The sequence below is a fragment of the Odontesthes bonariensis genome, chromosome 12 (genome assembly GCF_027942865.1).
Source record: "Odontesthes bonariensis isolate fOdoBon6 chromosome 12, fOdoBon6.hap1, whole genome shotgun sequence".
In the NCBI taxonomy this organism is placed as follows: Eukaryota; Metazoa; Chordata; class Actinopteri; order Atheriniformes; family Atherinopsidae; genus Odontesthes; species Odontesthes bonariensis.
In genome coordinates, this window is record NC_134517.1 from 24,976,991 (window position 1) to 25,002,989 (window position 25,999).

The 25,999-nt window shown below is 38.3% G+C and overlaps 1 protein-coding gene across 3 annotated transcripts; it reads left to right on the forward strand.

The window, feature by feature from the left end:
• Positions 1-933: 933 nt before the first annotated feature.
• ikzf2 (IKAROS family zinc finger 2) lies at positions 934-20,707 on the forward strand. Of its 3 annotated transcripts, none has more exons than XM_075479842.1 (9): positions 934-1,193; positions 2,554-2,637; positions 4,023-4,069; positions 9,381-9,482; positions 12,032-12,223; positions 13,364-13,531; positions 16,340-16,477; positions 17,990-18,118; positions 18,952-20,707. In XM_075479842.1, the coding sequence occupies exons 3-9, from the start codon at positions 4,042-4,044 to the stop codon at positions 19,761-19,763; spliced, it is 1,569 nt and encodes a 522-aa protein (XP_075335957.1). In that variant the 5' UTR covers positions 934-1,193; positions 2,554-2,637; positions 4,023-4,041; the 3' UTR covers positions 19,764-20,707. The 3 variants fall into 3 exon arrangements, with proteins under 3 accessions (XP_075335957.1, XP_075335959.1, XP_075335958.1); XM_075479843.1 differs by lacking the exon at positions 934-1,193 and adding an exon at positions 2,163-2,370; XM_075479844.1 differs by lacking the exons at positions 934-1,193; positions 12,032-12,223 and having other exon boundaries at positions 2,157-2,637.
• Positions 20,708-25,999: the final 5,292 nt, after the last annotated feature.

Genomic DNA, 25,999 nt, shown 5'->3' on the forward strand with positions numbered 1-25,999 from the left:
TTTGCTGATCGTTATATGTGTGTATACGTATATGTATATACACACACACACACACACACTATATGTTCTGTGGTTGTAAACAGCTTCTTCAATAAAAATCTTATTTTCTCTTGATCTGCAACAAAGCCAAACTGCTTTCCTAATTACTTTAAGAGTGAAATATAGAAAACAGGGTATGCTTTACAGCAGACCTACCTTGTGATTCACAAGTTGTGCAGTTTCCATGGTTTTCAGGTAAATGACTTGTTTTTAGCATCTACTCTCAAAGCGACAGCAAAATGGCAATGGCCAAAATGCTGAACTCGAAATCTCAAGACATTAAGTCCACAAACCACACAGTGATGTCCAGCCTGCTCCTACCCCAACAGTGTCACATAATTCTTCATCATTTGTGCCAGGTAAATATTTGAAACGGTGTATCATCATCATCATCATCATCATCATAGTCTTTTGACACAAGATGAGGTGTTGCTTTTTACCCTTTAACCTTTGCATTCTGTTGTTGTGGACTGTGAGACATACTGCTGCCTCTTACTTTGTCTGCAAAGATCATTGCACATGTAATTACATAAATACATATGCATATCATAGTAATCATACATCCCCAGATGTTGTTTTTATTCATTTATGTATTCAAATCTATGTATTTAACTCTGTTTTGGTATTACCACCTTCAAATATCCTGTATCGTCTGGGCTTTTGTTTTGTAGATATTTTTTGCCAAAATTTAAAATTCATGTAGCCAGTTTGATATATCATTGTGTTCTGGGGTTAAATCTCCATTGGACTTTATCATTTAAATGTTTGAAAGCCTCAGGGATATACAGTGGTTCAGATAAGAGGCCCCATGTAACCTAATCGATCGCCGAGCAGAGAGGCAGGCTGTCCACACAGTGTGATCCGTTTCTCTGTGTCAGACCAGTTTCCCAGAATAGCAACTCGTGCGGGTAGTCTTCCCTCTCGTCTGCTGCCGCGCTCTGAGGAGATGGAGGAGGAAGTCAGCGGTGGATTTATAACAACTGTTGCTTTTGCTGCTGCCGCCGCCGCTGCTGCTGCTGCTGCGGGACCAACTACCTTTCAGTCCACGCTACGTGATGCATGTCGGACAAGAATGAACCCAATTCCAAGCCGAGACATGCAGTCTGGATCAGTGTGCAAGTTCGTGGGATTATATAAACTCCTACGTGTATAAGGTAAATGAAAGCAGAGCGAGAGACACCTAATTACGGGTATCGTTTTCACGTTATATCTAGTCCATCTGCTGTACTGTCAATTTCAATTTCTTTCGACTAAGAATTTTTCTCCGCTTCAGAGCTGCTGGGGGCGCATGTCTGCACCAAAGGCAGACAAGGTGCGTCTGTCTGATGAGTGGAAAACCAGACGGGCTCTACTGTAGCATGTGGCGATCGGATAACCTGTTGAATTGCAGCTGTCAGTCAGCTCTGAGCCATGCAGCCATCACAGCCATCTAAAAAAAAAAAAAAAAAAATCACTTTACACGAGAAACACTGCGCGTTGCCAAAATAGCCACCAAACTCGCTTCACGTTTTTTTTTTTTTTTTTTGTCTCTGATGGTTGGTTGAGAGATGCGCTTACTTGCAGGTAAATGGACTCCCTCCTCACTGCTAAACTCGCTCTAACATCACCTTATTCTCGCTCATTCACACAGTTTAGAGTTGAAATGAAGAGTTGTGTGGCTAAAAAAAAAAAAAAAAAAAAAAAAGGGTTTCCTAAAACTATCGCTTTGACTTAACTAGGAAGTAGTCTTAAAAGTATGTAGGCCTATAGCCTACATCAACAAAAATAGGTGTATATTTATTTAAATAGGTGTATATTTGTTTAAATTCCTGATTTCCATTGATGGGACGGTTAGGGTTGCTTAGGTGGTCGTATCTGAACGTGGTGATTGTCATTCGTTTGTTCATTCGTTTAACTGTCCACCACACCACATTATTGCCATTTTCTGCAGGGGCAGTAAAAGTGTGTGAGGCTCTACCGGTTCGACCTTGAGTCACATCTCCACATAAGCTTCTCAGCACTGCCTACCGACGGATTTCCAGTCCCTTTGGTTGTTGAAAATAGTTTGGCTGCTCCCTGTCGCTATGGTTAATTCCTTAGGAACCGGTGGATCCAGTTTGATCCATCCCTCTCTTTCTTTCCCTTACCAACTTGTCGAGTCTTCCCTCTCTTTGTTCCTACTACAAACGCTCGCCGTGCGACATGCAGTTCATAGGTGCCTGACTTTGAATGAACTGGAAGTTCAGATTAAGCGAGGGCACATCTCGATGGGACGGCGTCGGTGTCGCTTTTAAAGTGGAAAACTCGACGGGGGGTCGCGCACAAGACACTTTCGCACAGCGCGAGTCACCTGTAGGGCACTGTAGATGCGCACCTCCTCAACTTTAGTCTGTCTTTTCGAACTTGCTCATGTGCAGTGTTTTCATTGCACTGTTACGGATACCTGCTGATGTAAAAAAAGAGAACTTTTTTTTTTCATAGTGAGAGCTCACTGGACGAAAACATTTACTTTTTTGTTTGTTTGTTTCTTCAAAGGGAGGTGGAGACAGCTCACCACCCCCCTCCCTCCGTCCTTGACTGAAATTACCAACACACATTGCACAAGGGAGACACTTGAAGGTAATTATTTGAATCCTTTTATTGCATGTTACTTTTTCCCTTGGTTTAGTCTTTGAGCGTGTTTAGTGAGATAACACGTCCATGTTGGAATAACCAGAATTTGAAACATGTTGTTCGTCAGCTTGATGTTTTGACTGTAGAGTTTCCCCCATAGGACCGACTTAATTTAGAGCTCAAACCATAAAGAAAACTGGAAGCCTGGCTGATGTTCGTCATTTCTTTTTTCAAACAGTAAACCAAAATAAGAACACTAGATAAAAAGGAGAAAATGAGATAGGATGTTGATCATTTTGTAGTTGCCTTGCATGTATTTTTCTGCTATTGAAAGGATTTAAATGTTGACTTCTTCGAGGAACCCTGTAACAATAGTATGATACAATGCAGATTTGCAGTCTGGTTTCATTCTATTAGAGAAACTGCCCTCTTTCTGTTGGAATGATCTTTTTAAAATTATAATATATAGATATATACATATATACATGAATATATAAACAAATCATGTGCCCCATAAAAATATGTCATCATTTTTTCAAAACGCAAAACAAACCAAATTAGCTAACAAAATAGCTTTCAAGTCATATAATAGATCTACAGCTTCACAGGTACCTGTGACAGCCATGATATGTTCCATAGTCAGTTTGTAAATGCAAAACCCAGATGAAGTTTTAAAAGCTGCTCAGCTGCATATCTAAGTTGTCTAAACGTTGTTGAATGCCGTCTTTTTTAGCAATATTATTCACAATGACAATTTCTCGGTGTACTGGCTATGTTTTTTACACAAAGCATCAGAGTGTAAGTAAGGAAAATGGGTTATGTAGTTTAATGTAAGAATCCCAAAACAAAAGTGTTGTTACTAGTGTATATTTTTACTTCTTTTATTTTCAATTGTTCATGTTTGAGTAACCTGAGGCATCACTTTATCCCAAAGGTGGTTGAGCCAGTACCATTTACTATATATATTTAAAGTTTTTGTAAGAAAATGAGAGGGAACATCAAAGTATTAAGGTAATGGCTATTTTAGAGAGTACCCTATTTTTTAAACCGAGAATGTGAAACTAAAACATGTCTGTTCACACATTTGAAATAGAGGGCAGCTTGCTAAATTTATAGCACTACTTCTCTAAATAGAAAAGTGCACAGACGTACCGTCGCTATAATGCACATATGTGCAGTAGACTCGTAGAGCTACGTTGTGGCTATGAATTCCGATTATATCAGCATTCTAGACAAATGAAGATGTTACTTGATCGTCAATCAGATTATCATTAATGTACACATTTTTTTAGCAAGATAAGAATCAACACAAATACATATCGGCAAAATCATATGAATTATATATGTTGAAGTCTTCAAAGTTAGCTGTGATATTTTTTTTGTTCTTGCAGCACTCCCAAATAACTTGAGATGGAGACGACCGAAGACTATTCTGCAAGTAAGTCCACAAAATCGCTTGCACGTGGCACTTTTTAAACAAGTATATACGCATACTGTATAATGGAATGTGTGTTTTATTGTACCAATTACCAAGAAAATGTATATTAAACCTTTGTGTTATAACTTTATTGACATTTTTTCCATTGGCTTTTACATCTCTTCCAGGATTATAACACTATGCTGTTGCAAAAAAAAAAAAAATTAAAAAAAATGAAAGAAAGAAAGAAAAGAAAGAGATATTTGCAATGACAACATGATAAACATTTTAAGGGATTTTCCCCTAAGTGCAGGCTTTTTCCTGTTCACCCCTTAAAGGTAGAGAAAATGATGCATTAGCAACATCCTGTTGAATGCAGCATATACTGGATATGTACTTTGTGGTGCTCCATTGCCCTTTGCTGGTTTCCTTTGGGTAGGTCTCGAGAATTTCTTCCCTGCCCCCCTTGTCTCTTGCATTTGTGTGCGTATTTCAAAACAGGTAGCATATTGTTGATGACATCAGTGGGGACTTTTAAGTCTCCATTGGGGGTTTGTGTTTGTAGGAACACTTGGCAGGCGGGCTAAGGGTGGAGGTGGAAGGAGAAAAGGAGCCTCTTCCTCTCTGTCCATCTGTGGGTCGCTTATGAAATGATTTGTTTGGAACAAATGACAGTATATTTTGTGAACATGACTCTGCAGAAAACTTGTGTTTTAAGGAATACAACACTTCACATCCTCTCCCATGTCTTTTATATCCTCAGTGCACTGGTTAGGCTATGCTGACTGTGTCTGAAAATGTAGGTCAAGCACTCTTACCTGTTGTGACACACTATACTTTCCACATATGTACATTTATACCCGACTACGCTAAATCCTACAATCCACCCTCGCAAATGAACTTTTCTGTTGATTATCATGAAACAATGTACTCTTTAATATGCTAACATATACAAAATGTGCAATATTACTGCTGCCTCTTTCACATTCACTCTTTTTACTTATGAAAGGTAATAACAACAATTGGTGTATCTCAAAAACGAGGGTGAAACTGTTTAAAATGCGCTAAAGTTTGCTCAGACTAAATTCTGAGTCGGCGTCAATGCGGCTGTGTATGCAAAATCAATGCAAAGATATTATCAGGACAAATTCCTCCTCACATGTACAATTTGTGCATCTCCACCTTGAAACTGCACATAGACATTATCGTGCTCAAACAAGTGTTTTTGAGCAGTGTTGCCAAACAGGACAATTGTATTGTATCTCTGCTGAATGGAAAGAAAAACCGGGGCACTTTCATGATGAGTGGGTAGATTCCAGGCTCTGCTTGGGCAGCTAATTATCAGTGAAATCAAGCAACACTGTTAAATTACCACAATTTTCAAATATTATACGACAAAGATCTGAATCTGGAAGACGACGTCATAGGGAACTGAAGTTTTTATCCATTTAAAGTCCATTTAAAGGCTGAGGCTGATGTGTCACATTTATAGCCACACTAGATACAAAAGATGGTGGGAGCATTGCATTGCCCTGCATTTATTTGCCACACAATATGAATTATACTAGTGGAAAACTTCAATCAAGAAATGGGGATCATTTGACTGCTATAGTGTTATGTATTTTATTATTGGATTGCTATTACTAAAGTTTGAATGGGTAAATAAGCAGCTTGCTGCTTTTGGATTAGTGAGATGGCATATTTTGGCTAGTTTGTCAATTCCCTCTAGATCATCATGTTGATGGGTTGATTATTTAAACTGGGAGAAAGTCTGGGAATTCTTACATTTGAGAAGCAACGATCATAAAAACAACAATGCATTTTGCATTGAAATAGAACGTGAACAATTATCATGATATTTGGCAGTATTTTTTTGTAATCAGTCAATTTAATGTGTCAATTAAAACTCCACTTGCACGCATGTTCTTGGGTAGTCTCTTATAGTTCAAATCAGTAATAAAAAAAACGCTCTGGAGCAAAAAGTCCAATATTTTCTTGTGAAATTTCTTGTAAAAGAAGCTGCACAAAAATAAAATACTCAAGATTATGGAGATTATGGGAAAATGCAGTTTTGGAGTACATCTATTGTGCAACATTCAACTCTCACATGTGGCTGGTAGGTAGAAGCAAATCTAACTAACAGCACCATTGTGACACTGGATGCAAACTGGATGCAAAATAAGATAAAGACTGCAAGAAGAAAAGTATGTATTTAATCAAATTTGTGCACGTTCACCAGAGTGTAAAGTCATATGTTCGTCTGGTCTTCATGTAACTAACTGTAATAGCATTTGTGAGTCAGAGTAGTAGTATGAGACATTCAGCCTGAAGTTGTACATATTTTTATGAGACTCACCATTTTTGGTTTCAATTTCTGATCGCCTTACAAGTGTAGTATGAAACATAAAGGAGAACAGAAAGGAAAAAAACAGATCAATCTTGCTTTAAGTTGAAATGACTGGATTTGAACACTGTTGTTTTTTTTTTGCAAGACCCTTGATTGCTGCCGATATAAGTTTTGTTTTATTAAGTTCTTATGCTGTTTTTCCAAAGTCCCATCACTCTCTTTTGACAATTGTTTTGTTCGCTAAGAGTCATACTTTTTCACACACCTCTTTATCTCTACTTTCTCATGTTAAAAATGATCATTTATAACACAGATTATCTCACAGTCTCATGTTTGCTTTTTCACATGTTTTGTCATTCTGATTCTGAGAGGAATTACTCATGCACATGTCGCTGTTTCGGACAAAATCATTATTTCTCACCCTTGCTCCTGTTTTGGAGTATCTTACATATAACCATTTACCAATCGTAATTGCACTGTTACGTGACACTAAATGATAAACTGCATCACAACACCAGTTTAAGGTTATGAAAAAAAGTCATTCCCAAGCCGCCGAACAAATATAGGAAATATTATAGCAGTGATATTTAACATGATGTAGTTCATCTTCAAAGAACTACAATCATTCCTCACGGGCCAAACCCATTCTGACTGGTCAGCTGATTGTTCCAAAAATGGTAGCGTACCAGACTGCTGCTCATTCTAAGACTTGACAAAGAACAAATTTGGCACGAAGCGGGCATGTGTTACATGTGTCATTAAGTTAAGAAAGAACTGCCAGCAGGGGAATAACTCCTGAAGGAGAGAAGAATTCCCTCTGTGTGGACTTCGAAACTCAGCAGGTATTTTACGTGCACAAAAGCGACATTTGTCACAGAAGTGAAGGGAAAAACCCAAAGTGCATAATATGACCTGTTTAATGAGTGGTCACATTTTGAGGTGAAGTGTAGCAGGTTTAACATATGGGTCGACCCTAGTACACAAAAATATTGTGCTACAAAAGAACACCACTAGCGCATGCTTGGCTGGGAAATTAATAGCACATTTCTGAAACAGTTGCGTAATAAAACTACATAAAGACTCTTCGTATTTTTTCTGTTCTTTTTTTAGTCAGGTGTGGTGTTTGTGTCAAGGTTTCACACGCAAAAACAGTTCCCATGTTGCATGCGTTTCGAGCAAGGCGGAATGGACGCCCTTGTCACTGCACATGCTGTGTTGTTGGTGGCTTTGAGCCTTTTTCCATTCATCTTTTCTGCTATCACAAGCAGGCACGTGCGGCATGGACGTGGTTTACATTTGTTTACTTTCATAGTGGGACGTTCCTTAGCATAGATACACCTTGGATTGCATGTGATTTCTTTTAAATAAGATGTAGGATCAGAAACTTTGTTTGCCATTGATTCTTGAGTGGATGACTGGACGCAAGAGGCTATACATGCACTCGTTTGGTTTCAGTAATAAGTCAGCAATAATGACACCTACAAGTTTCATGTGAACACATTTGTTCCTTTCCATTCACTACCTCATTAAATCATCCCAATTTGGTGCATTACTCAAAGTACCTTTTCCCCAGCAAGTCATATCTGATTGATATTCTGATCTTACTGTTCATATAGGTTTGACTCAGCGACTGCAAAACTAACACCAACGCAAACCTTAGATTCAATCTATCAAAGCTTAAGCTTTTGGCTCTGAGCTTTTTTAGCAAAAAAACAGTACATATTCCTTCGATTTCTAATGGTCACCTTAAGACCAGGATATTTACATTTTGAACTACATTAAATCGTGTGAAGGGATTTTTTCTTATCCTTTCAATTTTTAAAGCACTGATACTGCGTTGAAATCTTTAGTCGTGGATCCTTGCCTTGGCATGCTAAACTCTGACATTGCAAAACTATTAGGTTAAGCTTGAGTATGCCTAACTATGGTGCAGCTGGGCATCTGTCAGCATCTGTCACAGGATGCTAACGGAAAAAATCCTTTATGACAAATCTGGGCCACTTCTGTCTCTAGAACAGCATTGCCAAGGGATAGCCACTTTTGGTCACCTGAGATTTCCTCCAACCACAACCTGTGCAACCTGACCCCAGGCCCAGGGATTGTGTCATGGACATTGTCTCCCGGTAAGCCCCACTCAGTGAGGCTGCCACTGCAGTGAAACAAAACTACAGAAGAGGTTGTCAAATGAATATGAGCTGTCAAGCCTGTGAAGATCTGATCTTGGTTTCTTTTTCATGTATGATGGATCATTTCAGACATGTGCACCAAGAACGTGTTACAAGGCATCCCCTCAGATGTAACATGTGATGCTGTCCTTTGATTTTTGCTTCCTTTGCTGCAGCTGTAAAGCATTAGGCGGTCTGGTCATATCACAGAATTGACAACAGTTTTTCACAGTAGTCAGTAAAATCTTAGTATCTTGCTGGGAGTAAATAATGACCTACTGCAGCTCCTAAGGGATCTGACACCTGGGTCAGAGGGAGTGTTCGCCTGTTGCCACTATATTGTTCTAGTGACCCTGATGGGGCCGCAGTGTAAGGGGATAAGGGATTGGTTTGCTCTCCCTCTGAGTGGACACTGGGCTATCCATAACCTGGGTTCAGTACAGAGTGCTGAGAGGATGCAATCTGATCTACATTTGCTGGACATCAGGATCCCAAAGGGTCATAAAGACAGTTAGTGACACCCTGCATTCGGACGTTATCCTCCATACTTATCATCCTCTTTCCGCTTGAAGGGGGATCTGAGAATGAACAAAGACTTAATGAGAAGGAAAGACATCTCACAAGGCTTATGTTTTTCATTGTGTATATAATATAGAATGCTTGCTTAGGGCTTTCATATCCTTCATATTAACCTGGCTTTTGTTTTGCCCATTTTTTTAAATGTTCCTCAGGATTCGGTTTGATATTTAACATCAGAAACATAAAACAGTGAGATTTTTTTACAGCACGGTGAAGACTGCTGTGTTTCTGTGTCTCCCAGGTAACGGCCAATGCTCTCCCGGTAAGGAGAACTCGAGAATGTTGGCGGATATGTCAGCATCTAATGGACAGACAGTTCCTCAAGGTCCTACATCTCCCAGTGGTGAGTGCTCAACAAATGTAAACCCATTACTGTAAGAGCAACAGCACTATGCACATACACTGTTAATTCTTAATATTTTTTATTGTAACCTTTCTACAAATATATCACTCTTATTATTCCGTCTTGCTGCTTTGCTGTATTCTCCTTAAACCAGTTACAACTCAAAATCAGTGTATCAGAGGGCAGTTACCCCTGATAGTTCATCATGGACCTTGCATGTTACCTTGTGTGTGTATATGTTTGAAAAAGTATTGTGCAAAAAAACTCTACACAAACACTCTTGTGCAATATCACTATGAAGTAGCAACTTAAAAACAAAAAAGAGGAAACCAAGTGATATGGGGCAGTTGAGTAAGAAAAAGGGAAGCTTTGTCCCACAAGTTTTCGAGAGATGAAGTGCTGGGCTGGGGAATGGTTTTCACAGTAATGTTTCCATTCTGGATGATGCCTAGCATGATTTGCTATTTGAGGCTTTGTTACAACAGCTGCATCACATTGTCTATAGATGTTTAGCACAAGTGCTAAAATTGCTTTGTCAAATGTGCAAGCTTGAACATTCAATTGAATAATAAGAGGAACAAAATTACAGCTTTTAGTCCAGATGACTGATTGGATGGCCATGGTAACAGAATGCCTTCTCCAAAATGTTTTACTGATGTCAGTCAACCCCTCAATCATCATGTTCGTTTTTTTCTATGGATTATTAGAAACTCTGATAAATCCCATACTGTACCATGCTATATGTAGAAGAGGAGTAGAACTATGCAATCATTTTTCCTGCTGCTTTTGTCATCGCAGCCGATATTCAAGCATATCCTCATCTGACCACTCTGTGAATTCCGCTCTGCCACAATGGAGAGACAGATGTAAAGATGCACAGAGCTGAATAGCAAGGACGTTCAGGTCTGTTCCGTGTTGCCAGGATACAGCTGGCGAAGACGAGTCTTGATTTCAACATGGGTATTGGGATAAGAGTTTGTCTGTACTTCAGAAACATACAGTTGAAGCTATGAGAATACAATTTCTATTACAAGATCTACATCTTAAGTCTATCAAAATAAATGGCTGAATTTCTACTTTTTTTACTTTTTTTTTGTTGGGCTTTGAAATTCTGCTCCAAAGTGTAAGAGGACAGTTGATAGATTCAATGAAGTGTAAGGATTTAGTGAAACAACAGCCATGTAAGCTCACACTTATTGCCCCAGTAAATCCCAAAACAGGATCATCAGGATCAGTGAGTTGTGCTCGGAGAGTGTCCACAGGGTTTGTGTGTGTGAGTGTGTGTGTGTGTGTTACTCCATATAAAGCCACTTTCACGTTCCTGTGAACACATTAACAACATTTTTATTGTTGTAAGATAAAAAAAAAACCTTACGCCTGATACCCAAATTTGCTGCAGAGAATAGATCAGGTCAAGTTTTATTACACAACACACAATCACCTTTGTGTCTCAGGGGACTTTACAAAAAGCAAAATTCAAACAGCAAAAACACAATTATCCCCATGTAATGCATAGCAGCATTTTGATACTGATGGAAATGATACATTTACAAAGACCAAATGTGTTATAACCAAAGATTTATCGATCACTCTGGTTGGTCACTGCATGCATTTTGTCAGACGGTTAATTTTTCTTTTGGTTTGTCATGTTGGTTTTAATGCGTAGGTCCCTATAGGATTGTTTAATCACAAGTAAGACCAAGCAAAGCATTTAGAAGTAATACCGTAGTGTTGTTTTGCGGTTTTTATTGTTTAGATATAAAGCCGAAAAATATAATAGTGTTTGATCAGTTAAAACAACACGTAAAATAAAGGTTAGGGAAAAAAAGCAGGTTAACTAATGTACCAGGTTGTATGAGTTTTACAACTAAATTAAGTGTAGCCATATCTGCTGCCAATAAATTGTTTTCTCTTGAAAGATTTTTTTTTCGCTATCATTACCCAGTAATGGTGACTGATAAGCAGAGACTGTAGCAGAGGTACTTTTCCTGTCACCTGCCTCCTCCACACACACTTATGCTCTCTGTCTTACACACACACACACACACACACACACACTATTGCACAATCTTTTGCCCTTGTCATCCAACCAGGCTCCCATTGCTAGTCAGCAGCAGCCAACGATGGGCCTCTGGCACTCCTTTTCTCCCCAGGGACAGCCAGAAACCAGACCAGCCTGTTTATTACTCTCACAGTGTCTACTCATCACTGTGTCAATCCATCCGGATCCTGTTTTCTAGTCAAGCTTCCACACTTACATACATTTTATTGCAAATATTTTATCTCTTTTTTCTCTGCAACCCTGGTTTATTCTACTTCAGGTGAAACCAGCACAGATTGTCTGAAGCCTTTATACTCCAGGTCACTTCCACAGAGGATTCTCACCCCTCCTGCCTTAACCAATCACTTTAGTTTCGGTAAATTCCACCCATTGGAAAGCAGCACAGACCAGTTTACTCTAGTGTAAATGACATAGCCATGCAATACAAGGCCAGTCATTGAAACTGTAAAGCGAGCATGTCAGGAGAGTCATATATTCCGTTTTGCAGAGCTGACAATTAAACAAGAACAAGACATAGCAGAAGAAGCTGACAACAGCAGCCCGGCACCTGAAGAAATTGACCAAACTGGGAATGAAGGAGCAACATTGGAAGAATCTATGACAGGCAGCCCAAGCGATGGACAGAACGGTTTATCAGGACCAAATGCATCAGCTGATGCAGGAAATCGACAACCGAATGGTAAAGACAATGTATTTCCAAATGTCATCATGAGCATGTAATGAAGACATGTCTCGTATTTCAGACATCTTTTTGAACATCTTCAGGCATTGACATACTACTAAGGAGTTGACTTTTTCTAACCAAGACAGTGAGTCAGATATAATTTGTTTCCCTCAAAAGTGGGTGGAGTTTTTTTGTTGTATTTTTTTAAGACAAAGAAAACAGTTTAGCCTTTGAATGACTATCAAGGAAAAAAATATCCCAGGAATCTTCCGCAACCTGTTTCAACTGACGACATGACTGCTGAGGTTGTCACCACATTAGGATCAGATATCTATTTTTTTAACTGGCAGCAGATCAAAAGATTTCCCACTAACACAGGAGACATTATCCCACATGATAGAAAATCTAAGTAACGCCCACTTCATGAGACAGACAGATGCACACATACATCCAAGAACATGCACTGCATACTTACCTGCAGGGAACTGACATCGCCATAGGTGGGTCTCTGAAGTGAATGAACAGAGAATGCAGGTTCAGTGAAATCTAGTTTTTGTTTGAGAATATTGTGGTTATTACAACAAACATTTGAATGCTATTCACTTCATAAAAGTCCAACAAAATGATTATTATCATGTTTCTCTTTAGGCATGAGCACCTTGAATAATACACTGACAGTAATACGAAGGTGTTTGTTTCGGCATGATTTTGAATCTTTACAATTTGTGGATGTATAAGGAATAAATATGACATACATCCTCCTCACAGGAGAATCAGTCTTTCAAATGTCTGACTATGCAGAACTCATATGTAAAAAAAATACTATTATATTTTAATTTCTTGTAATGACTATAGAGATGGAGGAGGGATTTATTGTCCAAAATAAAGAATTAACTGCAGTATTTATTTATTTTTATTTTTTTATTGTCATAATTGTCATTAGTGCACACCTGCCAGAAGTATTCCATGCACACCACGTGAGTTCAAATTGAGAAATATAAAACATCTCTCAGTGGTTACTTTTAAACAAGGTACACACATGGTACATTAGTCCAGTTGAAGAGGAAAAATGATCTCAGCAGAATTGTTGATAGATTCTGAAAACCATCACCTACGGTGAGTGAAGTACTCACTTCCTGTGCACCCCTCCTTCAGGTGAAAGGCCGTTCCAGTGCAACCAGTGTGGTGTGTCGTTCACGCAAAAGGGAAACCTGCTGCGACACATCAAGCTGCACACGGGTGAAAAACCTTTCAAATGCCCCTTCTGCAGCTACGCCTGCCGGCGCCGCGATGCCCTCACTGGTCATTTGCGCACTCATGCTGGTAAGCCTCTTCCTCAGCCTTTTCTCTTCCCTTTTTACTCATCCACGTCTATTACCCAAAAGGGACTTTGTTGTATCACTAGAAGGGCTTAAAAGATAAGAAAAGAAGAAGCTGTAGTTATATATTTAGACAGGCCCATGCGGCAACGTTTTTTCCAAATAGCTTGTTTAACAGCAATAGTCTCCTTCACTGCTCTGTGTATGTCCTTAATCACCACAGTCTCCCTTTGAGACAATCTCGTCACTATTTTCCCATGTTGTTGCAACCTCTCAAATGTTCTCCTGCCATAGTCGGCGTGACTCAGAGGCAGATGCAGATTTGGGACTTGTGTTCTTGGAAAAAATGTTTTTTTTTCATGGGCATGCTACAGACATCGCTGTGACTGCCTTGTGGTTCAAGGACAAGCTGTTTCTGAGTTGGTTGTCTTGAGGAAACTTTCTGTTGAGAAACACATGGCGAGTGCTGGCTGTCTCTCTCAACTGTTAACCCACTTTCCTCTCAGAGGATGGGCTCTCCCCTTTGTTGTGCTTTTGAAATTCAGTTCAGAAAATACCGTAATTTCTGCCAGTGAAGCCCCCACGAGGGTTACTTATACACAATTATTTTTTTAAACAGGGAGATAGTTTGTTTTTGGACCCGTGAGTTCAAATACACATTTTGTGAATCTGTAATTTCTTAGTTTGTTTGTTTCATTCTTTGGTAGTCACATTTTTTAATGCAGATCTAATAGTCTTTCTCCCCAATGTGTCATCCACTATCAACCAGGTCCACATTGATCAATCCAGATTCTTAGTTATGTCTAGGAACTTACCACTCAGTCTCGGAGTGCTGCGAACCTCTCAGCTCTGGTCTTGGGCAAAGAAGACAATTGTAGCAGAAAGAAAAAAAAAAACTTCAGCATAGAAACAGCTGAAAACAAGAGTGAGAGACAAGCAGATGGTTAAACTGTGTGTTACACTGGAAGTTTACATTTGTCACCCAGGCACAGTCAAATGTGAGACAATCATGCGGGAACACCGTGATTTCAGGGATGAGGAGTTTTACATATGCTAAGATCTAAATGCAAGCACATTGTCATTTATCAGCCAAATCCAATCAGTCAAAGTGAGTCTGAGTTCACTGTGTGGAGTATTTGCATGAATAAGAATAACAGCTGAAAGGTGGATTCTTCAGGTCCATCCAACATCTGCACAAGGTTGCGTGTGGGTGGTTATATAAATATGAAAATAGAATAAATAAATCACGAACTCCACTTTTTTTTTTTGTGTATGTGAGGGAGCATGTAGATATGGGCAACCTGAGAACAACCTTAATCATGCAAATGTGAATGCTGTGTACTCCACTGTTGGAGTTTCATGGCTGGAAAGCAGCAAGGAGAATAATTTCAATCACTACGTCACATTACACCTTACATTACCCAGAATGAATATTGTTGCTTCACAGTAACCTAGCTACACTTTAATAATATAGAAACCTTTTGACATATATAATAAACCCCAGTTTCTAGTTCTGCCTGCAGTGTTATTCATGGACCACAAAAGTACTGAATGACATACATCAGAGGAAAAAAACAAGTGCCTGCTGATGTAAGATTGGTCATGACGAGTTTTGTCATTTTGTAACATGTGGGTTTTATTTCATACACACGTATTATCAATAGTCCAGGAAAGATTATGTAACATTTATAGTTAGGGGAATATTCAGATCTTACTCACTTCTTTTGGATAAGAGCAAGTTTTTTTTCAGGACCAAACATATTGTGCCCTTCTGTGCGAGAAAGGGTGCTGATGTCAGTTTGTGAACTATCACCCACCTCCAAAATATGTGTGTGTGTTTGGTTCAGCCTTCGTGCCTCAGACTGAAACGTGCTTGGTTTCTCTGTTCTCACAGTGACAAGCTGACTGGATTATCTGAACATCATCTTCTAGTAGTAGCTGTCACATCTATGCCAGCGAATTTCTTATGTTTCACAGCAAGTGACGGTGTCTGGTTCTCAGTAGTATGCTTATGTGACCTCCGGTTTACTCACTGACTCCCTTTATGAGTCATTACATTAGTTTTGAGAGTACCCTAATACAGGACACAGAACTATTGCCTCAGCAGTGTTTGCATGATTTTTGCTTCATGCTGAATGTGACACATGACTCATGCTCAATACAGGTCAACTCACATAAAAATATTTTTTTTTATTTTTGAATTTGTCATTAGATAATGTCAAGGACATGTCACATACCAATCATACATTTGTCTTCTAAATAAGTTCATCTTATTGATTTATTCAATTTCTGTTAAGACACGGTGGATGAGTGGAAGGATAGATGTGCAAATAACTTCATTGAGGTAAATGAAAAAGATATATGTTTATGTTTTCATTTGTTTAGATAGGAAGGATTTGAATAAAAAGAGAAATGGCACAATGAATCACACCACCTCCATAGAAGTGTAACTTGGAGTTAGTTTCCTACCACCACTATGGGATGCTTTATCAACTCTGTTATTTACTCATGCTGTGCTGCAGCAGTGGGAGTTTGCTTCGTGTTTCACAGACCAAAGCGTTTTGAAATGCAGTCTTTATGGCGCAACACTATGTCGCCCACAACCTTTGTTTCAGTCTGGCAACAGTTGTGTGGAATCCTTGCACTAGTAGAGGAACCTCCATGATCTTAGAAGTTTGCTTTTGCTTTTTTTGTACTGCTGTTCACAGGCTTTTACTACTCTTTACTACTCAAATACTGCTGCACTGGATGCTACCTACGGTGCATCATTCACTGAAATTGACAGTTTTCCCTTGAATGTCTTTACTTTTAGTTGGTAAACCCCATAAGTGCAACTACTGTGGACGGAGTTACAAACAGCGCACTTCCTTGGAAGAACACAAAGAGCGTTGCCACAGTTATCTCCAGGGTATCAGCTTGGATTCTACTGCCAACCCTGGCCCATACACAGGTAAAAAGTCAATACAACAATTTAAACTATGAGCAGTATCATAAACTAAGACACAGTACCATAAAATGCAGCACAAGTGCCAGATAGCACAGAGGAAAAGCCTTTTAAGACACATAAAGGCACGTGCACGGGTCCCCCTTTCAAGCTCAGGTCCTCTACCAGAGACCTGGGAGCTCCAACGTTCTATGTAGTATCTTAGCTTGTTGTTAGGACTGCGCTCTTCTGGACAGAGATCTTTGATTTTGTTCCTGGGATCTGTTGGAGCCACTCGCACAGTTTCAGGGTCATGGGCCCAAATGCTCTGATTACCACTGGCAACACTGTTACCTTTAATTCCCACATCTTTTCAACTTCCTCTTTCAGCCTTGATATTTTTCAAGCTTCTCATTTTCCTTCTTCTTCATCTTGCTGTTACATGGGATTGCTAAATCTATCACTACTGCCTACTTCTGTAGTTTCTCAGTGACCACACCGTTTGGTAGGTTAGCTACCTTCAGTTTATCAGTCTGGATCTGGAAGTCCGTCAGGATCTTAGCGCTATCATTCTCCACCACCTTTAGAGGTACCACCAGCTTTGACTTCGGGACCTCCAACCCATGTTCAGCACAGGTGTTCCTACATACTATTCCCGCCCACTTGGTGATGGAGTTCTATTTATGTATGTATGCCATTTTAAACCCTGCCTCTTTGCACAGGCTTCACCCTATTCCTGTCTGATGTGTAAGACCCCAGCCTCTATTACTCTTGTGCTCATGGCCTGTTTTTGAGCTGCCATGATTAGCACCTCTGTACTGTCTTTTAGACAAGCCTTTTCTAGCCACTGATAGATTGAAGAAGTGGCTGATATTGATAAATCTTGTCAGTGTTACATGCCATGCATAGATTTATCCTTCCAAAATGGTTCCTCCTCTTCTCCCTCTCGCTGGGTTTCAGCTGCCTGAGTTATCCACCTAGCAGTTTGTCACTGAGGGCCATCTTCCTGATGTATTCCTGGATTGTTATTGTTTTGTCCAGGATAGTGGCTTGTGAGGATAGTGAGAAGCTTTCTTGTCTTGATATCAGTGGCTTTCATCTCCTCTTTTGACCAGGTTATTATATCAGTAGCTAACCAACTATACATTGTGGTGGTGAACAAACTACAGAAGAAGGCAGTGGTGGTGCATGTAGCAATCCCAAGCGACAGCAACATCAAGAAGAAGGAGGTCAAGAAACTCAAAAAATACAGAGGGTAAAGGCGAAGCAAAAAAGCTGTAGGAAGTGAGGGCTGTTAATCTGACCACTTGGGGCGATGACCCACAAACCAGCAGAATGGTTTGAGCAGATCTCAGGAATGACATCAGAGATCTTCGTTCCAAAGAGCACAGTCTTAGAAACAGCATAGACAGTGAGATTCTGCTTAGAACCCTTTAGGTTCCAGGCCTCCGGTAAAGGACCTGAGTTTGAAAGGGTGAATTCCCACAAGGGGGCCAAATCCATTATTGCTCTATCTAATTGTCTTTTTGACCCTTAAAGGTGATTTTCCAAAAGAGGCCAGGCCCTTGGCGGAGGCCAACAGCATGGCTACCTTTGATCGCCCGCCTGTTATTGAAAGACTTCACAATGTAGGCAAGAGGAAAAGCACCACCCCTCAGAAATTTGTAGGTGAGTATGGGCGTACAACAACTTGTTTTACTCACTGTGGAAAAAGAGCACAGAAAAAGACCAGTATGAATACTTTAACGTATTGTATAATTAGATTTTTATTACAAATCAGTTTAATTTGAGTTTTTTAAGTCATATTTGAGTCATATTTAGTTTAATTTTCATTATATTATAAATGCTTAAAGTGGTTTTACTTTCAAGCCATCACAATGGTAACACTGTAGACTTTTTTAATTTCTTAGGTTTTGTGATTATTCAGTTTAAAGCTGATTATCCATTCCTTAACAGTGTTGCATCATACCATTGAATCATTTTAGCCCTGCCTTACTTCGAGTTTTTTTCAGATTTCTTTTTTCTTTTCTTTTATTTGCCGCAGTATTAGAGCAAGAGAATTAGCAAGCTACAGCAAACAAAAGACTGAAAAGCAAGGAAATGTTTTTGTGGTTAGGTACACCTGTAACTTTGCCATTGTTCTTATCGAGAGAAAACAGCTTACCGCATCCCTGTTCAAGAGGGGTTAAACAGTGCAGTAGTAGATGGATGGGGCTTTCCACCCCATTAGATTTGAAAATAAAGTACAAATTGTGAAAAAGGAAAAAAAAGCAAGATTTGAATTAACAGCAAGACATAAGGTTGACAGGCTAGAAAGGAAAGCACTATTCATACTGTGTGTATGTGTGCGCATATGTGTGCATACTGTTTGTCCCTATAGTTTGTAGATAAAGTGTTAAAAGAGTTACCCATTGATGTGTATTGATTTGTAACATGCAATCTGAAATATGCCTTGCCTTTTCGATCACTCATTTTCTTTGTACAACTTTAATTATTTGTAGGTGAAAAGGTGGCTCGCTACAGCTATCCCGATATAGGCTATGAGATGGGTCTAAAGTATGAAAAGCATGCTGAGCTGCTACCTGCCCACATGATGGATCAGACTATCAACAATACCATGACATACCTGGGATCAGACACCCTACGTCCCATGCTCCACCATCATGGCCCTCCTCTGTCTATGACTGAAGTAGTGCCCATTGTCAACCCCCTCTACCGCCATGTCCTACCACTGGGCCAACGAACAGAACGTCCAGGGAATTGTGAAACACTTCCACTACAGCCACCTCAAACCCATGAGTACCCAAGCCACCCCACCTCAAATGGCCCCAGTCTCTTAAGCAGACAAAACAAACTACGTCAGCCAGGACAAGAGGAATCACCCAGCAACAGTGGTGCTGACTCTGCTGACTCAGCTCGCAGCAGCCCTCAGGACAGGCAGAGCTACCACATCAGCAATGCCCACCCTGGCCTTAGGCCTCAAGCCAGTCCAGCTGTGGTGTATTCAGGCGAGCGGATTAGAGATGCATCACCCAGAAGTGGGGCAGGCGTGGTAACAGGGATAATGCGAATGAACGCAGAGAGGCCTGTGAATCAGGAAGGGGTGCGGGTGTTTGGGCGAGAAGGCCATGAGTTACGAGCCTTCCAGTGTGAGCACTGTCGAGTGCTCTTCCTGGACCATGTCATGTACACAATCCACATGGGTTGCCACGGATACAGAGATCCACTGGAGTGCAACATCTGCGGTCACCGGAGCAAAGACCGCTATGAATTCTCCTCTCACATAGTCCGTGGGGAGCACACCTTCCAGTAAAAGCATGTTACTGAGAGGGGAAGAATCTCAATCACAGGGGAAAATTATGAAAATGAATGGAGGAATATCCAGCTATCCATCATTATCCCCTCGGAAACTTCGTAGTTGAATGGTACTGTTGACAAGTGTAGCACAATCAAAGACTTCATTTTAAGCTACTTATTGTGAATTGGAATTGTTGAACAATCACATGAAGGTACGGGCCAAAGACATATTTTCTACTTATTTAATCAATGTAGAGCAAAGAAGGTAAGGTTTTTCTTTATTCCCCAAAAAAGCTGTCTGGTGGTTTTGACCTGTTTTTCATTCTAAATTTATTTGGAAATGTTTTATTTTGTTGTTTCTGCCTTCCTTGTGCTTTTATTGTGACAAATATCACAGTGACATTGTGAATGCATACAGAAATAACATGATAGTATGGTGGACCAAACAAGTTTCTGTTCAACCAGAAAAAAATGTCAGGGCTTCAGATAACCCTAAAACCAAAAACAAGATCCAGAAACAGGAAATAAAAGCATACCAAAAGCATTTGGACTTTTTTGCTTGTGGAATTGTGCGTGCATTGCTATTAGAAATTAAAAATTAATAAGAACGTAGAAGTAGAAAATAAAAAAAGTATTTGAGATTATTTAAGTTCATATCAACAGTATAACAATTACCATTGTTGTATCAACAGAAATTGTTAAAAAAAAAGATACAACTATTTGAGAGAATTTTATAGTCCTCTGTAAGTGTGAGTTTGTAGGAATTGGAGGCCTGAAATGTATTCTAAGAGAAGAAGTATCAATACTTGTTGCAAACTAATGTGTCAATAAACAAACAAAGAAATAAACATATTTACATATGTATATTGTAATTTGTAAAGGTGTAATTTATTTTAAGGTATTGTAGATTGATTGGCAAAATTTTGTGTTGCCTCAAATGGGCTTTCCAGTGTAAAATTACACTTTTATCAATGCATATATCATATCTGAGATGGGCATAGAATTTGAGACGTATTGGCTAATGTTTCACAAAAAAGTGCATCTTAACTCTATACAAAATGTTAATCACTCGCTGATATAGGCATTTCGCTTTGTTTGATTGAATAGTCCTCACAAATAATTTCCATTGTGTCAACTAGCATTACACTGTTGTGCTATGTTACTGATATTGAAGGTAATCTTCTTTTTTTAATTGAACGTTGTTGGCTTTAGGTTATTTCAACACATCTTAAACATAGATCTTATTTTCTTTTATCTTCCTGTTTTTGCTGATGTTTTTAGAATAAAGACTTAGTATGTTAATATACAATTGCTCTTAAATCATCATACATTTGTAAATCTTATGTTCATTGAAAATTAATTTGTGCTTTGTATTGAGACTTCTCTCCATCATAATCAACCACATTTCATTTAAGACTTGCCAGGTAAAACTTCATAGTTGAGGAAGTAAAAGCGCGCTGGAAGTTACAGTCAACAAGAAAGTGCTCAAAATGTCACCTAATTATCTTTGTCAAACCTGTGACCTTGAAAAAGTTCATTAGGGGCCTGCGCTATCTGGCTGCACTCTGACGGTTTATGGCACAGATTAACACAGGAAGCTCTCCAAAATAACCCACATCATGTTTGATTTCTTTCTTTTTTCTCATCTAGTCTACTGTGAGATTTTGACTGGATGAATGTGTACTTTTTGTAGTATAGTTCATGCTTACATGTCACATTTTATGCTTTTGGAAGATCATGACCAACGCAGAGAAATATTTTAATGAAACTGAAGCTCAAATGTTGTGTTGTCTGTCCTCTATAGAATTGTTTATCACATCATGTTTTAATAGGGCTCCTTTGTTTCTGCTTTTCTTTAAAACCATGTCACCCACAAGCACATAGACACTAATGTCTGTTACTTTTCCTTGCTTTCTGAATCTTGCTCTTGGCGTTGCCATAGTGTCACCACATTCATTTATGACCTTTTACAACAAGGATCAAGAAAGAGGAAGCATGAGCAAGAGAATAACTTAGTGGAATGTGGTTACCACGTACAGTAGTACTACTCTGAAGGCACTTCTGAAAACTGTAGCAAATGTTTCGAATCACCTCTAAAACCCGTAACATTTAAGGCTTGTGTAAAGGGCGAATGGAACATTACCACTGCAGTACATTGAAGGATAACATATTCTGATCCATAAGACCAGGTCTTGCTGTGAAAGAAGTCAGATAAGACTGTGCCTGGAACAGTTGGTCATGCACTTTATGTCTACAGGCAGCATTTTTTTTCTTACAAAAGTGTAGGTGAAATAGAAAAAAATGATGGAGCTCAAGTCATTCTTAAAAAAAAAAAAAGAAAGAAAGAAAATGGAGCAGTGATGATGAACAAGTTTGCTTTTGTTTTTATCACAAGAAATCTGGCATTGTTAGTTTCACATGTCTGTTTTCTAATATCATTAACAGTCGTTTATGCTTTTGGTAAAACTCAGTGATGTTTCTTTTATGTTCAATATATGTTTTAATCAAAAGGCAGCTTCTCTGTTTACATGTTGCCTTTCAGCATACAAGGCCACTGTTTGTAAAGTTTTGGCATTGGAAATTGTTTACACCTTGCAGCTGTTTTACTGACTCCCTCTATGATGTTACTACTGTATATATTTGTGATTTGAAAAGCCTTATCTGTGTAAAAAGAGGTCCTTACAAAACAACATATCCTTTTATTTATCCTATTCAGAAATGTAAGATAATGCTACCCAGTTTTACAGAGAAAAGAACAGAAAATCTATCTATCTATCTATCTATCTATCTATCTATCTATCTATCTATCTATCTATCTATCTATCTATCTATCTATCTATCTATCTATCTATCTATCTATCTATCTATCTATCTATCTAAGCAGCCATATGAACAAAAAAGAAAAAGAAAAAAGCCTTCTATCAGCCTCCGTATGTGTGAGGACTTTACTTGAAAATTCAAATCACTGCTGTTGCTACAGATTGTGGGGATGTATTTTGTAAATTTGAAAGGTGAGTGTGCTAAATGTCTATTTTTCTGCTGAAATGTTCATACAAAAAGTTTTGTGAACTTTGTGTGTCACTGAAGTTTAAAAATGTTTACAGAATTGTAAAAGACAGGGGTACTGGGTGCATTGTATTTTTTAAGAAACAATATTGGCACTGAATATTAAGAATATCCCAAAATGTGTGCTGGTTGATCAATTTTGATATAGATATCGACTTTCTTATGTGAGGGCTCTCAGGTATTTGCATAGGTTGTGTATTTTTATGTTAAAAACTTCATTTATTTATCAGGAAAGAGGCACATAAGTTAAATATCTTTCATTTTGTGTAAAACTGAATGTGGTGATGAAATTTAGAGAATTACTCAGCCCATCTTTTTTTTCTTCTGTTTTTCTACATCAATGACCTTACATGAAGACACACTGCTGTGAAGAATACAATGTATATTTTAAAGCATGAGTTTCTCTCGATTAAATAACTGGTGTTACGGCTTTGCTTGTGTTGTAAATTTTAATAGGTCAGACTTGTTGCGTTGTTTTTTTTAACCATGCAAACTCACTATTAAAATACTTTGTTCTAAGAAAAAAAAGTGTTTTAAAGTCCCCTTACATGAATTATTATTCCCTTAAAAACTCATCTGTTCACAGCTCAGAAATTTAAAAAAATAATCTCATAGCCATAAAATGGCTCGGTTAAACCTTTTTCCTCATTCCATGAATGATGATCTATGATTAAGCTAATGCCCACATATACTGTCTGCCAGCAGATAACTGCCTTGTCTTCTCCGACACAATTCTTATATCGGGGAACTTCAGCAGTAGATTTTTTTAGCCAAAAAATAATTTTAAAGAAAGATGAAGATGAAGCTAAATTATACAAGGTAACATTCAAGTGGAAGTAACAACATGGCAATATATTCACTTTGTATCACTTTCAACAATATTAAAAGCCTTAGCTGCACCACACAGTCCCAGTGGCCAGTCTGTAAAGGGAGCAGTCCAGGTGTTACATCGTCTTGTAGCTTGCTAGCTTCTCATTTCATCTGTCTCTCAGAAGGCATGCAAATTAGTTGTAAAGCCCCACCCTGAAAGTAGAATTGTTATTTAAAATGTTCTAGTAGAAAATACTGGCTGCTTGACCGCACCTTTCTGAGACTGTTGGTACCCTGCAGATTAAAAGCCAAAGAATTGAAGGTGAATGTGGTCTCTCGTAACACATAATCTCCTCTATGTATCACACTATGGTAACACAGTATATAATTGATAAGTTAATGTTAAATTCTTTATTTTATTAATGGATTTATTCATTTTAATCCAAGACAGCTTTAAAGTTGACTTTGACATTCTGTGAACAACATTTAAGGTTGTGAAACAACTGAAAAACTATGTTGCCTTCTATGCTGCTGCATAATAATCTTTAATATTGGTCACAGGTCATGTTTAAAGAGTCAAATTTAAAATTGATTTAATTTTACTGCAGTCACATGAATAAAAATTGAATAATTTAAAATAAAAATAATAAATACTGCTGACTTTATAAATACATTTTTATACATATACAGTGTATGTGTGGGTCTATGTATTTATATGTATATACAAATACATACATATAGTTTTGGCCCCCTACCTGTTCAACTTTATTGTATAAGTAACATACAGTATATGTTACAATACTGTATATTAAAATTAGCATACAGTATTGTATCCTGTTGTGAAGCATGAGGGGTTTAACTGGCAATGTGAAGATGTGCTGATTAAGCAAGTTATTGGTAATCATGTATAAGTTTAGTCATCTTTCATGTGAACCAGCACTGACACAGAAGGACTATCAATTCATTTCTCATTTAACTATACATGATTTGTCATGGGGATCAGTATATAACGTGATAACTTTATCTAGAAGAAAGCATCAAAACCATACAATAAGCTAGACTACTCTGAGTAAAATGCAATTTAGTATTCTATTTTTTGCCAGGTAAAAGTAACTAATTGAATGAATAAATCAATACATTCATATATGAATATTAAATAAATGAATGAAACAAAACTAAATTCCAGCAATTAGTAGCTTCATCACAAAAGATATGGGCAAGTTTGAGTCATATCTATTTTTGTGTCCATAAAATCTTTTATTGAACAAAATTTTCTAAACATTAATATGTCGCTAGACTATTTACACCATTACAGCCCCAAAGGTTTGTCTCCGTTTTTTTACATTTTAATTTTATGATGGGTGTTTGTTACTCTTTAAGTAATGTCTATGAACAGGTGGGTGCCAGAGCCTGTTGAAGCTTCTAAATGTCAGAGCTGTCTCCTTCACCCCCTTACTTCTTTAATCTATGTTGTGCACACACACACTCTCACACACTTTCACTCAGCAAACACACAGAAAATCAAAGCTGCCTGAAGGCGGTAGCAAAACCGAGAGGTGTAAAAGCCTGAACAGACCCCAAACTGTATCTTTTCATCTTGAGATTCCACTATTTACCTGCCTGTCAGTTGATTGTTTTGCTCCCACCTCGATCTTATCTCTGTTTGAGTCATACTTTCAGCACAGGAGTTACAAACATACCCGCATTTATCGTAAGATACTTCTCATCCCTTCTCTTTTTTAGAGATAAAAATTAATATATAAATAAACTGATTCATTCATTCATGAATACTAATAACACAAAATTATTCTGAGCCATCATCAACCAGAAACTTTTAGATAATGAAGACCAAACAATACCAAAGAATTCTAAAGTTGCCTTAAATAAAAGGTGGAGCTGTCATCAACTCTAATGGCAAAATCAGTAAAAGAAAGTCTTGAGTAAAACAAAAAGAAAGTTTTCTGCTTTTTTCTGAAGATTAAATCCCTACATTGTTCAAATATTGAATCATGTGGACTCTCTGACTAATGAGATTTTCAATGATCATTGAAGAAATAATGCAAATTGTGATAATACAATCCCAATTTTAAAAAAAAAGTTATGATGCTATGTGAAATGTGAATAGAAACAGAATGCAATGATTCACAGATATCACGAATTTTATTCACAACGTGGAAAACATATCCCATAACATATCTCAAAAAGTTTGGTTGCTTACTTTTCTTGGTTAAACAAGAGACCAGAAAATTACTTTGTACTAAAAAGAAACAGCTGGAAGAACATATAGCCAGTCAATTGGCCATGGTTCATTAACATGATTTGGTGTAAAAAGAGCACCTTGGATAGGCAAAGTCTCTCAGAAACAAAGATGGTCAG